The 14,904-nt window shown below is 45.4% G+C and overlaps 2 protein-coding genes across 3 annotated transcripts in view; both read right to left on the bottom strand.

Annotated features, from left to right (window-relative positions):
* Nucleotides 1-14,904, bottom strand: part of ERCC3 (ERCC excision repair 3, TFIIH core complex helicase subunit) — a 387,208-nt gene that overhangs the window by 198,201 nt on the left and 174,103 nt on the right. The gene's annotated exons all lie outside the window — the stretch shown is intronic.
* MARCHF4 (membrane associated ring-CH-type finger 4) overlaps nucleotides 927-14,904 on the bottom strand; it is a 95,821-nt gene continuing 81,843 nt past the window's right edge. Inside the window, exon 4 of the mRNA XM_063399836.1 lies at nucleotides 927-3,094. Coding sequence (XP_063255906.1) covers nucleotides 2,733-3,094 — 362 coding nt within the window. The 3' untranslated portion in view covers nucleotides 927-2,732. The remainder of the gene's footprint in view (nucleotides 3,095-14,904) is intronic.

Below are 14,904 nucleotides of genomic sequence, written 5' to 3'. Positions count from 1 at the left end.
CGTATTGTTATTCCCCCTTTGTGTGGAGGCGGGACTGAGCCAAACAGCCCAAGGCTACAGAGTCAGTGGCAGAGCTGGAGTGAGAGTATGCAGAGTCCTGTGTGCTCAGAGTACACCACTCTTTCACAGCAAATTGTGCTTCTGACCTCATCAAATTTTCTGTTAGCCAAATTAAAGGAATTTGACTTCTCCATATTAAATGAGTGGAGGGCAGGGAGGGAAACGACATCATGGGTGACAGCTGTCCCTTCGTCTGTGTATGCTTCCCCCTTCCCCAAAACACTGTAATTACTCATCTCTTGGAATGAGGACAGCTTCCAGAACAGGCATAGGGGTGAGAGGCTGCTGTGTTTGCTTGCTTTGGCCAGGTTTCTCTCTACTGAAACAGTTCTTCCAGAGATCATTCATTTCAACACCTTCCTTCTGGGGGATAGCTACTTTCAGAGATGATTGGAATTGCCCCTTCCCTCTCCCTCTGCCCACCTTCTCTTTTCTCCCCTCTGCCAAAAGCACTCTTTGGTAGATAGTAAATCTGGTCAGACAAAGGTACAGTGGCCTTAGAAACCATGCTGGTTCACACTGGTCCTCAGTAAGCTGGCTTTCTTGGACAGTGTTCCACCTCCCACATTCTCTGCCAGAGAAGCAAGTACCTGTTCTGTTGCATTCTGATATTTAAAGGGACACTGTCAAGTAACCGAGGTGAAAAATACAACCTTGCCTTAAGCTGCTAACCTCCATCTTCAGTGTTGCAGAATGGCTGCCATGTTCAAACACAGAGGCTGAAGTTTGACACCTTCTCCAGTCCAGAAACACCTGACCTGTGACAACCTGGCTGCCAAAGGAGCTGGTAGCCCACCTTTGCCCTGTCTCCACAGAAGGTGCGAGAGGTGCTGGTATGACGATGGAGGGCAGCTGCATTCAGCCATTGTGCAACATTGCTTGGCACTGCTGCTAAATGGATGCAGTTTGGCTGAAGACATTGTCTTGGTTTTGGAGGGAGTTGGGTTCACTATGGGGTCATTGTTTTGTGATAGCTTTTGCTCCTCAATTAGCTAGTCTCAGCATTTCTAAGCCTCCTGCTCTTATGCCTTCTCTGTGGCTGCTGCAAAATGACTCAACCCCGTAGAGTTGGGACGTACCCTCCATAGAATGAGGACAGTCAGCAGGAAATCAGAAATATGGATTTCCTCCTGTCGCAGAAGAAAGGTGGGGAGGAGAAGGACGGGGATGGTGAAAGGAATGGGGTGAGTGGATAGAACCGTACATGCCCAAATGGAAAAGGACAAAATCAGTAGGGAAAGAAATTTTATTTTCAAGCTTGTAAGAGAATATTACAAACAATGGAGAGTAAAAAAAGCCCAAACCCTAAAAACTATTTAAAAAGTACTTGACAGTGTCCCTTTAATATCCACAAATGATTCAGCCATTGTGCATTGAAAGAGAATGTTCCTGAAGAGCAACCGATACCTTCGAGGATATATCCCAGAGAAGAAGACTTATTAGAAGTGCTACACAGTCAGTCAGCAACTGTGCTCCCTCTTCAGACTAACTCTCTTTTGGATGATTGAATGGAATAGACTCTGTAATAAACTAACAGACTGGATGTGAAAGGATCAGCCTACAAGACTGAGTGAGACTGTCGCAAATTGAGCAGCAGAGATACAGACACCAAAAAAAAAAGAAGAAAAAAAGTGCATCTCTAATGTATGAGTGTCTGAATCAGCAAGGGAGCAGAAACCCACCAAAGGTGGGTCAGCTTCTTGTGATTAGAGTAAAATGGAAGGAAATTAACCTGGAATGTCTGCATGGAAAATGATGTGTGTGGGTGGCAAGGTCTGGATGCTGGATTTGGGGTTATGAAGGCATGAATCACACTAGTACTTGTGCTTGAAACACCTGCGGAACTTTTGTACAAAATTTGCCAAAAATGCCTATACGTCAAATAAAGGTCATGGAGCGCCCTCCCCCCTCCCAGTTCTACCCTCACAAACCCCTTGTCAGGAACATTATGAAAAAAACAGGCTTCTTGGTGAAATTTGGGTATGCCTGGATTTTGTTAAGATTTTCTTAGTGAGATGATTCAATCTCTCTTCTGTAAATCAATACTGAAAAATCCCCAGCCATTTCACTTCAGATACCCCATGGTATATCAAACAAGGCTCCAGCGACTCATGAAACAAAACAACTCATAGCCCTGGTTAACTGGAGTCTGGAAAATAAAAACACTCCAAATATTTCGTTCCCTTCCATGTTTTTATAAATCTCACACTACGTGTGTGTTTGTGTGCGCGTGCATGTGTGTACGGGGGCTGTGCACAGAGCGTTACCTATTCCAGGTAATAGGATTTGTAAGACATGCTAAACCGTCTGTTCCTCTGCTTCCCCAGAACTCTGCCTACTCAGTTTGTAGTCTGTATTGCACTTGTTTTGTTGGTTTTTTTTGTGATTTGTGTTGTTATTTTTTTTTTCTTTTTTTTTTTTTCTTTTTTTTAAACAGGCTGGAAAACATTAACCTCTTTAGCATGAGTGTGCAGCTCTCCCTCCACCTGCTTTTTTCCTTAGCTGGCCAGGTGCCGCCTCTTATATCTTGTGCAGTTACTGAAAAAAGAAAAGGAGAGAAGAAAAAAAGAAAAAAGAAAAGGAAAGAGAAAGAAAAAGGCACACCATGCTCCTCTGCTTTATGAGTTCTTTGTCTCCTCTGCTTCGTGTTAAGGCCTCCTGAATTCCTCGGCTCAGACCGTCGTGACCCTCATGACGAGCTCTCTGTTACTACTAGACTGACTCCTCTGTTCGTGAGGCCTCAGGTGGCTGAGTATATGCAGGATGGTATAAGCACAGTGGTGGTCAGAGAGGGTGCCTGTGGCATGGCCGGCAGCCCGTGCCCCGCTGTCGGCCGGAGCGGAGTTAGTGGCTGTACCACCAGTGGAGGACGAGTGGGTGGTTTGGGAGGAGGGGCGCTGATTTGTCCTGGTCCCTGTTTTTTGCTCCTCCATGTCCTTTGTTTTGTCATAGTTCAGCACTTTCCACTGCTGATTGACCGCCTGCCACCGTTTAAAAATCCGGTAAACCGAGGGCCCTTCGTGTATTATTAGACCTGGAGGGAAGGGGGAAAGAAATACACATAAAGCACAAACAAAACTTTAGAAAGAACCATAAACCTTCCCCAGCATCTCCCCCCAGTTAGCTGGTTAAGGTCAGCTCTCCAGCCAGTGCTTTCTCAATGATAAATCCTGTATTTTAATTAAGGACAGGCAGAGCACTGGTGCTCCTTCTCTGCTGGATCCCTTTTTCCCCTGAATTAATGGGATTACAGTTTTATCTCAGCCATCGATAAACGGATCGTAAATGGAGCACAGTGAGTTATGCTCTTACAGCAAAAGAGTATCTGTTTACCAACAAATGCCCAAGGTTTATCTCTCACTGGGCTAATTTTGCATGCTGCATAGGCATGATTCACCGAGCTCAGGCGTGTGTTTGGAGGGGGTGTAACTGCAGCTGACGTGTCAGTGATGGCTGCTGCACAGCCCATATCTCTCCACACACACACAGCAGCAGAGCAGACACACCTGTGGAGGCCAGAGGCAGCAACTGAGCAGAAAAAGAGGTCTGTCGGTACCTGTAAGTGGTTTGTTATCCAAGGCAAAGTTTTGCTCATCTGCAGAGCCGTACCTCATCGAACATCACTGCCTCCTTTCAAGGGGGAGCTCAGCATGGAAAAGGCAGAGGAGCTCCCAGAGTGTGCAGAGCATGCAGGCAGTGCCTGTGTCCTGCTGCCCTCCCACATGCACAGGGGTGATGTCTGGGGACAGCTCTGGGCTGCAGGACACTGCACAGCTAGTGGTCCCTGTGTTCATAAGAGAAGGAGCAGCCCAGGCCCCTCAGTAACCCAGCAGTTATGTCATCTCCCAGCTGTCTCCATCATCCTCCCCACCCTTGCATGAGGACTAAGGAATTAAATAATTTTAGTTGCTTGGATGATGACAGTATTTGAGTATTAAGCTCTGCTATTACTACTGAAGTTGGCAGACTGTGGCTAGACCCTGTGGAAGCACTAGGTCTAGCAGTGGCTGCAACACAGGTCCCCTTCTCCACTGAGGCTGGAGGAAGCTGCAATATCTCCTGTAGATTGGCTTAGCTGGCACACTGTAATATATCTCACAAGCTTTGCTAGAGAATGGGATTTATGTGGAATGAGGGGAGTCTGAGTGTCCCTGCTTTGCAGCCATCTGTCTCTTAGGCAAGTGCCTTTGTGTCCCAGGTAACTGAAGCCAGACCAGCAGGCAGGACTGGGTGAGTTAACACATGGATGGCTTTGTTGTCCCTAATGATGAAGGCTTCACCTTCTGGGTCAGGATCAAGATTATCAAAAATCTTTCTAAGAAGAGTAGCTCTCTTGCCTTCCTGTTGCAAGCATAAAAATACAAGAACAAGACTCACAAGAATCAAACCCATGCCTAAACAAAGGGGCTGACTTGACCAACAATGTGTAAACAGATGATAGGCACCACAGAATAAAGTGGTTTACAGCTATTCCTGATTAATCAAATGTTAAAGCTTTACCCACTACCTCTCTTTTCCAGATAGTTCTGGTTTCTGATGGCAGATAATTACTGGAGAAAACCTGTGCCACATCAGACCCCAAAACATCTGAAGGTCATCTTACCCTTAGGGCTGATCTCCCCATTACTCACTGATGGGATGCAGCCACTTGGTTTCTTAGGACCAGCATCTGATGTTAGAGTTTAAATCACTGCTTCAGTACAGTTTCCAGCCTCTCTAGTTCTAAGCATAACTAGGAGCCCTGCCAACTTGATAACAGATTAGTTTCAGGGGGACTGACATTCATTGAAATGGGGTACTGGGCCTGCTCACTGGCTGTAGAAGTAACTCCATTGGATAGCTTGTATACAGATCTCATTATTTTGGGGTGGAGAATGGTGTAGGGTACTACAGTATGAGAGAGCTCTACCCTCTGGTTCCCACAAGACACTCAGATTGCACAGCTGAAACCCTGCAGTGCTGCTGGCTTTTTAAAACCAAACTTCATGATGTCATAATAGAAAAATGTGGGGTTTCCTCCCTGCTTTGAAACATGGTTGAGAATTCTGACGTAGTCTGATCAAAGCATCAACCATAAAAAGCAGGACTTAGGGAAAGCCTGCAGATCCAGCCAAAGAGACAGAGCTTTGAAGCATGCCTGAAGTGGATCAGCCCATGACAAGGGACATTAGACATACATTTAAATGAGCTGTCTGATCACTAATGAATGAAATTCCACTCTGATCAATGTTTCTCAGTGTTTCTCAGAGACCACTTTAAGCCTAGGATAAAAGAGCCAAAATCAAATGTTTTCTCTTTGGCTGTAGAACATTCTCCATAGAATCAAATCCATTCTACAAAGTATTAAACACCGAGCCAGGATTGTAAATCTATTCTTAATTACTTTATCACAAATATTTAATGCGCAGCCTGATTCAAGAGGGCTGTTTATAAAATTCTTGTTTGTTTGCCTTCTAATTATAAATGTTTATGATCTTATGCAATTAACTGTGTGATGCTGATGGATGGGTTGCTGAGTCAACTGAGCAGCTGTTTTCTTAGATAGTTTTGGTTTCCAAATATTTATAAAAGTACAAAATAACTTATTTTCATCTGTATTTACTGGGTTCTAAATTACCTATCGATTTCCCAGTGTCAAGCTCAGGAAGCTGTAAAATTAAGAAAGAACCAAGTGGAGGGGTGGGCATGGAAGCGGAAGTAACAGTGATTCATTTACAAGAGGAAGTGCCAAGAGTAAGCAAGAATCTGTCAGATGATATCAAACTGCAGAATGCTTAATGCTCTCATTGAAACAAATTTTGTCTGCCTCAGATAAATTAGGATTGGAATTCCTACATTCAGCTCTGTGCGCCCCTTAACAAAAACACCCCCTCCCTCAAGAATCATTCTTGCTAACAGAGGTGAAATGTTCAATTTAAAGGCCAGAATTCACTGGGAAGTTCTTTAGGAAGGCTTGTATTCAACTTGAGGTGTCCATTTAGAAGCAGTTATTCCATGAGCCAAATTCTCTGTGTAAGTGTGTACAATTGCAGGTTGGTGTGAACGTCCCTCTTTGTGCAGTCCTCAACGCAGAAATGTCTATATCAGAGTTTCAGATGGATTCTGGGAGTGTCCTGGTCCTTTTCTACTCCTCCCCATTTTATCTCACCCTCTTCTGCTTCACAAAACCTGTTCTCAGTGGATCCTCTGTGAAAACCAGCCTCTTCAGAAGGAAAATTTCTGTGAGTTGCACACAAAACTTGTTAGTCCAGATTGTTGCCTGCTTCATGAAATCCCTAGTTTGCAGTGCTGGTGAAGGTCCCATGGAATGTGGGCACTCATGATGCACTGCTCTCATTCCCATTTTCTCATGTAGAGACCTGGCTGGACCAGGATTGTCCATTGGATGAAATTGGATGAAATTGGATGGTCCATTGGTTTCACTGGATGAAATTCCTTGATCTGAAAATTGTTGAAAGCTGGACTCTCTTGGGATTAGATGAGATAGAGGTGCATTGTGTCAGTGGGCTTGTCAGAAAACTGATCAAGAAAAAGGTCCTCAGCCCAAGGGCCAAAAGGGCTGCTGGAAGAACACTGGCACATGTAACAAGGAAATTGTGTTTGTGTCTCTGGATGGGGAAGAGGGGATCAGCTGCAGTTCCACTATCCTGTGAGATTAATCCAGGGGGTTGAGAGCCTCCAATTTAAAGTAACTTTGGAGCAGCAGTTTCCCAGAAATGGCATGCAGTGAACTCCTGAACATGGTCAGCCTCTGCCTCCAAGTGATATTTCCCCCAGAACTTTCAGCCTCTAATTAACCTTCCTCATATTCCAACACTTGCCATGCATTTTCTTGAAAGAAGTGGGTAAATTTTTAGGGCAGGAACTGTTTCACCTGTTTGCCAGTAAAGAAAACCATCAAAACAGGGCTTCTGCAGACAGTGGGTGGCACATCACCCCTGCCTTGACACTCATCTACAGGAGGAAAAATCACAGTCCATTCCAGCCAGTTACCTTCTCAAAAAGGCCCTGTCCTGTCACCTCTGGTTTCTACCTTCAGCAGGACTTTGCCATTTTGTTTTCCTTTTCAAATGCAATTTCATCTCAGGCAGACAGCTGCCATGCTTCAGCCTGTTTCTGTTGCTTTCATTATTGGGTGTCAGGGGAAGATTATGGCAGCTGTGATCAAAGCTTAATGTTTTCCTCCACAGCAGTCATGACTCTAGCCAAGGTAAACCAAGCTTTCTGGGAGAGAACACTTTATTTGCCAGGCTTTCTCTCTATTGACATAATTGCATACACAAACCCTTCCCTCCCTTTCTGTGAATTCTTTAATCTTTTGTGACAATCTCAAATTTCTGCACTTTTGTTTCCAAAGCTCTACCAGCTCAGCCCTAACTTATCTTTTTGCCTTAATCTTATCCTATTTGCTCCATCCTTAGTTGCCTTTTATCTTGATGTAAGAATGGGAAAGTGGCTGATGATAAATCAGAGAAAGAGAGCCAGAAGGATCTGTTCCAGGAAATACAGGCTTGGAAAGGGGTACGTAGCATCTGGCACCTCTCACCATTGTGCCCAGGTCAGCTCCAGCTGAATATGACAAGTTCTCTGAACAGCCTGGCATACTTAGATGCTCCTGTGGCTGATACTCAAGTCTGCAGAGTTGTGCTCTCCAGGAAATGGTGAAGAAGGCGAACCAAGGACTGGGAGAGGAGTTTTGTAAACAATGTCATGGCATCAATGTGACTCTGCACTTGGGCTGATTTGGAGGAGAGCTGTGAACCGCTGAGCTGACCAGGCTGGAATTAGGTAATCTCATTCTCCTCAATTCTGTTCATCATCACCAGAACCTCTTCATTTTATCCCCCTTTTTCTGCAAGTGAACTCCCCATCAGGGTGCAGTCCCCAGAGCAGAGAGGGGCAGAATCAGCACTGTAACACCTCACTTGCCTTTTGATTCTCTGATGAAATAAATTGGTACGTCACTGTCTTCAGCAATGGGACTGTCTGGTCCAGCTTGCGTTTGGGATTTCTCATTCCTAAGGGTAATACTTTGCACTTCTCTTTATTCAATTATGTCTTGTTGATTCCTCCAATTTGCCAAGATAATTTTGAATTTCAAATGCTGATCTGATCCTCCAAAGTGCTTGCAGCCTTTCCAAGCTTGGTGTCATCTGTGAATTTTATAACAGCACATCCTATTTAATTATCTAAGTCATTAATAAAAATATTGAAGAGATCAGAGTCCAAAAGACTCTCTACTTGAAATGTGTTTCCAGTTTACAGCACACCACTGAGAACTACTGAGAAAGCAGTTTCTCCACTGGCTATACACCTGTATTATAGTTATTTAATCTGGAGCATGCTTCTCTGGTAGGAGAATCCAAAGGCAAAGCACCAAGAGCATGCCCAAGTCTCAGCATATTTTAAACTAAAGCCACAGCATATTTTAAACTTAGCCACTAGTACAATCACCTTCCAAATTACATCTGGTTATACTCCTGTGCTCATCAATTGGTTAGCTAAAAAATATTCAGTATCTTTCTATAAATCAGTTAAGCTGCTTTGCCCTTCATTTCCCTGATCCTCAGTGCCTACCTTCATTATCCAATTGAGATTATATTTAAAGCTAGGTAACTCTGCTTGCATTTCCCCAGCTGCCTGGCACCTCCTGCATCCTCCTCAACTTCCTAATGATGAAATGCTTGTGGGTCAGCCACTGTTCCTGCAGCTTCCTCTGAAGTTCATCAGGACATGCTGACAAGGACAAAGCTAACTCATTTGAATATTTTTGAGGCTGTTCTTTTCTGATTCTGCCCTGGGCTCCTTTCTCCTCATTAAAATTATTTTAGTTAAGTTTTGAGGACTGAAACAAAAGCAACATTTAACTATTTGGCCCTTTGTTATCAAATACTTTTTGAGCTCTTAGATTTGCCTTGTTGTTCTTCATGTCTGCTTATGGACCCAGTTCTTTTTGCCTTTTGAATCTCTGGATGGTCATCTTGGGGTTCGACTCTGACAGCTCCCCATGCCTGTGTGATTTCTAGAGGCTCTTCATTAGTTGAAGGTTATTCTTTCTGCCTTTTGTGTGATTGCAGCTTCTGATTTTGGGTCCTCAAAGAGTTCCTGATGCAGCCTCTGTGCTCTCTTCCCACGCTTCTGAGCTTCTCCCTGCACAGGCACTGTTTGCTGCTGTGCCTTTAGTATCATCCCTTTTGGCAGCTGTGAGCTGTTCACAGCTCTTTTATCCTTCAGATTCTCTTCCCAAGAGACACTCTCTGCTCTGCTCCCCTGGGGCTGCTGCCACTGCTTTTCTGGAGTCCATTATCCTCACATCTTACTTTTCTTCAGTTCTGGAATGCTTTCATTAAACAGTTGCTTCCCATACAAACTACTGATACAGTCACATTTTCAGGGAGTCTTTGCTTTCTGGGGAAATCAAATAGGAAGTATAAAGTCCTTCATAAATATCATCTCCACTCTCCAAAATATATATTTTTGTCCCCAGAATATTTCAAGAGCTGAACAGTCTACCATGCATACAGGACTAGTTCATAATGGTTAGTCTGGAACATATGGTGCTGTCTTTTAGACATTTCTGGAAGCTGCAAAGACACTGGACCAGTGACCAGGACTTCTCTAGTCCACAAAACTTCTAGCAAAGGTCTGCTCGGAATAATGCTGGAACTGTACTAGGAGGGTGTGCAAACTTAGCAATTGCCAGCATTGAATGAGATAAATTGAAAATGTATTCATAATGATTAGAGCTTCAGTGAATGCTTAACATATGGAAAAATAATGAGCTGATTATGATCAGGCATTTTCTTATCAATCATTCTCAATGCACTTTTTTTTTTAATGTCTAAAGAACTGATTATGTATGAATCTGAACTGTGTTTTGGCTCAGCAGAACTGGGATGTCTGCATGGCTGGACTCCATTGAGTGCTATTGTCACGGGATGACATGGCTATCATGGAACCTATGAATCTGGGGAAGACACAACACTCCTTCTTCTGCTCAGTGTGTCCACTGTAGTGAGGTTTCATTGCCACACAGCTTTCCCAGCAGCTGGATGCCATGCTTGGATCTCCTAGGCCATGACTCCAGCAAAACTGAAATTCAGCCCCTCAGAGATTGATACCTCCATGGCCAGGGAAGAGCTCCCACCAGTGTACACAGAGAAGCTGTTCCCAGTCTTGAGGAAGTATTTTATGGACGTTTGGACTCTTCCCTTTTGGGTCACTACAGCAAAAACAAGCTGGCCCATAACCTTCAACTGCTGACTAACCAGAAAATCTTGTGTTTATTGCAGCTCGTTTCTCGTCATTCAAAGGCAGCTGTGCCTCAGAGCTTCCTCAGCCCCTGGTGGGCCACGACTTCTCCCCTCCCCAAGTGCAGTGGGAGCCCTTCTCCTTCCCTGCTTCCCCCACTCCATCTGGCAGAGCCACAGGAGCAGCAGATCCTGTCTGGGCAGGTCATTTTGCTGCATCCCAAGCTCTCTGCAGCTAACAGTTAACACCCACCCCCAGAGTCAGCAAGAGCCCTGCCAGGTGGGACACGGATCCAGCATGCTGGCACCTCAGAGAGCCCCACAGCTGCTGCTCCACCAGGTGAGTGATCCTGGGGCAGTGTGGGGGGCTGGGGAGAGGAGGCAGCTCTTTTATTACTGCTGGGAGTGCCTGGTGTGGCAGCTGGCAGCATCCCTCCCCCAGCAAGCACTGTGATTTTGCAGGATGCCGCTGAGCTACACGGTAAGAAACAATTTCCAGATTGTGACACTGCAGCATGTCACGAGTTCATGTGACACAAGTATGCAGCAGTGATTCCTGTGTGCACAGGAGGCCACAGGTTCCTCGTGGAAGCAGGAGCTGTTCACCCCACAGACATGGCATTTGTAGCTGTGGGAGGAGGAAGGCTTTATCCAGCAGGATGAATTGAGTTGGCAGGTAGGACTGCCTGTCATGGGGCTTGTGGAGCTCATGGGAGCTGGGGGCAGGGTGTTGTAAGAGCATTTGGGGAGCTTTTATGGCTGCAAAGTAATGCATCTTCTCTGTGAGGTGCTGCCTCCATCCCAGGGCAGCCCTGCTCAGCCATGTTCTCCACAACACATGGGCTGGACCCTGTAGGGCCAAGCTGATAAGACCCAAAATGGGGAAATGCTGGCAAAATTAAGGAGCTAAGAGGTGTCCAATGGAAACGAAATTTCATTTTGTTCAGCACTCCCACGTGGTTTGTTTGCAATAGGAAAATAACACCAGCTGTCCTGCAGAGATGTGACAGAGGAGATGGGCTGACTGCTGGAGTTGCACACAGCAACACCATGGCTCTGGAGCTGCCACAGAAATTCCAGCTGTAAACATACAAGCTACCAACCACCACAACTTCCTCCTCCTGCACTGCCCAGACCAGGACTTTTCTACCCCTTGCCTCAAAACAATGATAAAAACCACCCTAAACCAAAACAAGAAATAACAGTGGAAATAGGTAAAATGATACCCAAAGAAATCCTTGCTCAGGCGGTAGATAAAGCATAAATCAAAGTACTCCTACAAACTCAGCTGGCTGTGGACAGCTACAGCAAAGTGGATGTTGTGCCCTAAAGGGCTCTTGTCACTCCTGTGGTATTTAATTCATAGGGCATGATAAAGCAGAGGATTAAAGGGCAGTCTGTAGTTATGCAGGCAGCAATAAATGAGACACTTCTTGGGAAAAGCAAGCGAATAAACAGAGATGGGAGCTCCACCAACAGAACAACCCCTTGCTTCTGGATCATGTCTCTCCAGCACCATTTCCCACTTGTGTGTGTACCCATGACTGTGTCAAGACAGGAGGAATAAGGCTTGGAGGCAGCACTCATATACCCTCTTGCTCTCTTAAAAGTTTCCCCTCCTTGCTTTGTAGCTAGGACTGGGTAGATCCTCTCGGAAACCCTTTAGTCTCTGAATTTAAAATGATGTAACAGCAACACCCCACATCTTGAAAAGGCTTTGTTCAAGAGGTCAAAGACACTCATTGTGTGCAGGACAGATACTGCAAGGTCTTTAAAAGAAGCAAGTAAATAATAATTTCAAGCTAGGTTGAACAGAGCACTGGTCTCTAGGTGATTTTATAGGTCTTTTCTACCTTCAGATTCCCAGACACTCCCTACAGAAGTCCCTGGAGCTGAATACTCATGGTGAGGAGAGAAAAAGCATGTGGCTTCCACTTTATTCTGTTTGCATGATGGAAACCATTCCTCCAGGTCTGGGTCCTGAACCTTCCTATGCCATAGCTAATGTTACTCTGACCAAAGCACTGCCTGTGCAGTCATGCTGATCCTCAGACATTCCAGGGACACTCCTTTAAAAGGAAAGCTGGACAACACCACTGCGCTGTGCAGGGCTTGGGAATCTGCCTTCACACTTGCGTGGAGTGAGACCTGAAAAAGTCACATTGTTCCCCAGAATGGAAGAACACGTGTGTATTTGCAGACAGGTTAAAATGTTTCATTTGGAATTGAATTTTTTTAAAATGTTGTATTCCAAATTCTGACACTGAATTTGAAATACTCAGCATGAGCAGTCATCTCTAAATGTTAAAGCAAAATGCTTTGTTCAAAAATGATCAAAACATGACATTTGCTTATTGAAAGTAGAACTAATGCCTCCCTCTCTGCTTTTATTAGCAAATGAAATTCTGTAAGGAAAAACGAGAATAGTTTCACAATTTTTTCATTTTCTAAGGGAAGCAGGTGCTGTCTGAGCCCAATTCCTCCATACTGTTCCAGTCACCTAAGTGGTCTTCCACTAAGAGAAATATGAACCAATTAGGAGAGACACAAAGGTGAGATCACAGATCACCCTTGCCAACCCCCAGGGTAATTTAGGGCACATGACCTGAGATACCTCTGATGTCACATGTTGGCATGTGCATTGTGATTGCTTCTACTGCTTCAATGGAGTGAGATGTGGGCATCTTTGCCCTTCAACATGCAGGAAGGCATCATGAGGATGTGAGGCAGAAGGTAAGCATGGTGCAATTTGGCCAGCCTTTTGTTGGGATAAATGTGTTCCTGGGACACACCATGGGGCAGCCATGTCCTGTGCTGCTTTGTTCTCCACAGCCATGACGAAAAAAGAATCTTTCATTGCAATCCCAAGATTTCTGTGAGATTTCTGAGAGCATTTCCCCTTGGGTGCTGCAGCCTCTCTCTGCTCCCTGATGATGTTCCCATCAGGTCTCACCCCACCTTCTCCCCTGCAAAGGTCTTCATCTCTCCCACAGAGGCACTATTCAAAATTAATGAACGCAGTAGAAGACAAGAGGACAAGGGTCTGTTATTTCTGACCTGTTTGTTACCAGCTAGGATCTCTAGGATGACAAAACATGTTCCTTGCTTTTCTGCATACACAAGGGTCTTCCACCAGAGCTGAAGACCTTTATGGCTGCAATATCCAGATGAGTGAATGCTGATAGAGGCTGAGGGGCAGGTAAGGGTTTACCTGCACCTATGGGATCTGTCAATGCTGAGCTCACAAATATGACAGCAGTGAAAGGAGCTGAGCATGGCTAAACCTGCAGCAAAGGTCTGGAGAAGAGCTTTGGAGAACACAGAAATGTTCTTGATGTGGCCGTAGCTGAGCAGAGTGAATTGTCCCACCTGGCATAGTATGGATATTGTGGATCCAGCCCTGCCATGGGGCAGAGGTGCTCAGGCTGTGGCTGTCATTTGTGAGTCTTGGTGCAGAAATAAAAACACTGCTTCAGGGAGTAACTTTCAGGAAGAATTAAGTTTAGCAAATTAGCCTATGGGCCTGTTTGCAATATTCTTCATTACAGCCTGTTGTATCTGGGTTGAAAGATGACTCTGCTGGTAGGTATCCATCATCAATCAGACTCCAAGAGGTGATCCCAGAGCTTGATTAATGTGGCTTCATACTAGTCTCTTCTTACCTCTGCTTCTGGTTCCCCACTGAGCTGGGAACACATCAAAAGCAGCCTCATCCACTATGCATGGGGGAGTGACATGGTCTCATCTTTGACAGTGGAGTTGAATTCTCTTGCTACAGCCACAACAGCCTGCCATGGACCACAGCTTCCACCTCCAGAAGAAATGTGTCTGTGGGGATGCAGGCTGTAGTAGGAGGAGCGACAGGACAGAAGGCAGTTGGAAAAACACAGCCTGGCACAGAACTGAGGACTTTTTTCATCCCTTACTAGATAGCACAATTTGTGCAGCTGGCATGGGAGATCCTACCAGCTGCCTACAAGGGAATCTCCTGCCATAGTGTAGAGGTTGTGACAAGCAGGTGAGTGCTCCTGCCTCTGCCCACGTATGGAAACTTAACCCAGGAACACCAGGTACTTGGTTTCGTCAAGGAGTTTAGTGACAGGAAAGCACTGTTCTAATTGTAATGTATCACACTTGAAAGCACAAGATGCAGTTCACACGGCAAAAAAATCTTCTTTTTTCCCTCAAAAAATGTTAATTATGTTGCCCTCATTAAATGCTAAACACATTGATCCACTGGAGCAGAGAGCACCATATGGTTATTGACGATAAAATACATCTCTGGAGCCCTGTTGCAACAGTGGGATCCTGCCGGAGATGGATGTGGGGACGGAGTGTGGAGCTGAACACACACATGTGAAAGCCCAGGTGCTGCTCAGATTGTGCTGGAAGCCAAGTTCCTTCCCTGCACAGAGGGAGGGAGTTCAGAGCCAGGTCCAAAGCTGTGTCTCTCTGCTCAGCAGCGACGTGCTGGCTCTGTGGAGAGCGGCGGGAGCTCTGCTGGAGTCCTGTGGGCACGCGGAGCCCCTGCAGCCCTGTCCACTGCTGGCAGCACACAATGCACATGTGCCAGCTGCCCCTCTGCTCTCTTATG

Source organism: Prinia subflava, chromosome 6, assembly GCF_021018805.1.
Source record: "Prinia subflava isolate CZ2003 ecotype Zambia chromosome 6, Cam_Psub_1.2, whole genome shotgun sequence".
Classification (NCBI taxonomy): domain Eukaryota; kingdom Metazoa; phylum Chordata; class Aves; order Passeriformes; family Cisticolidae; genus Prinia; species Prinia subflava.
Note: the sequence above shows the minus strand (reverse complement) of the source record. Positions and strands in the feature narration are given on the sequence as shown.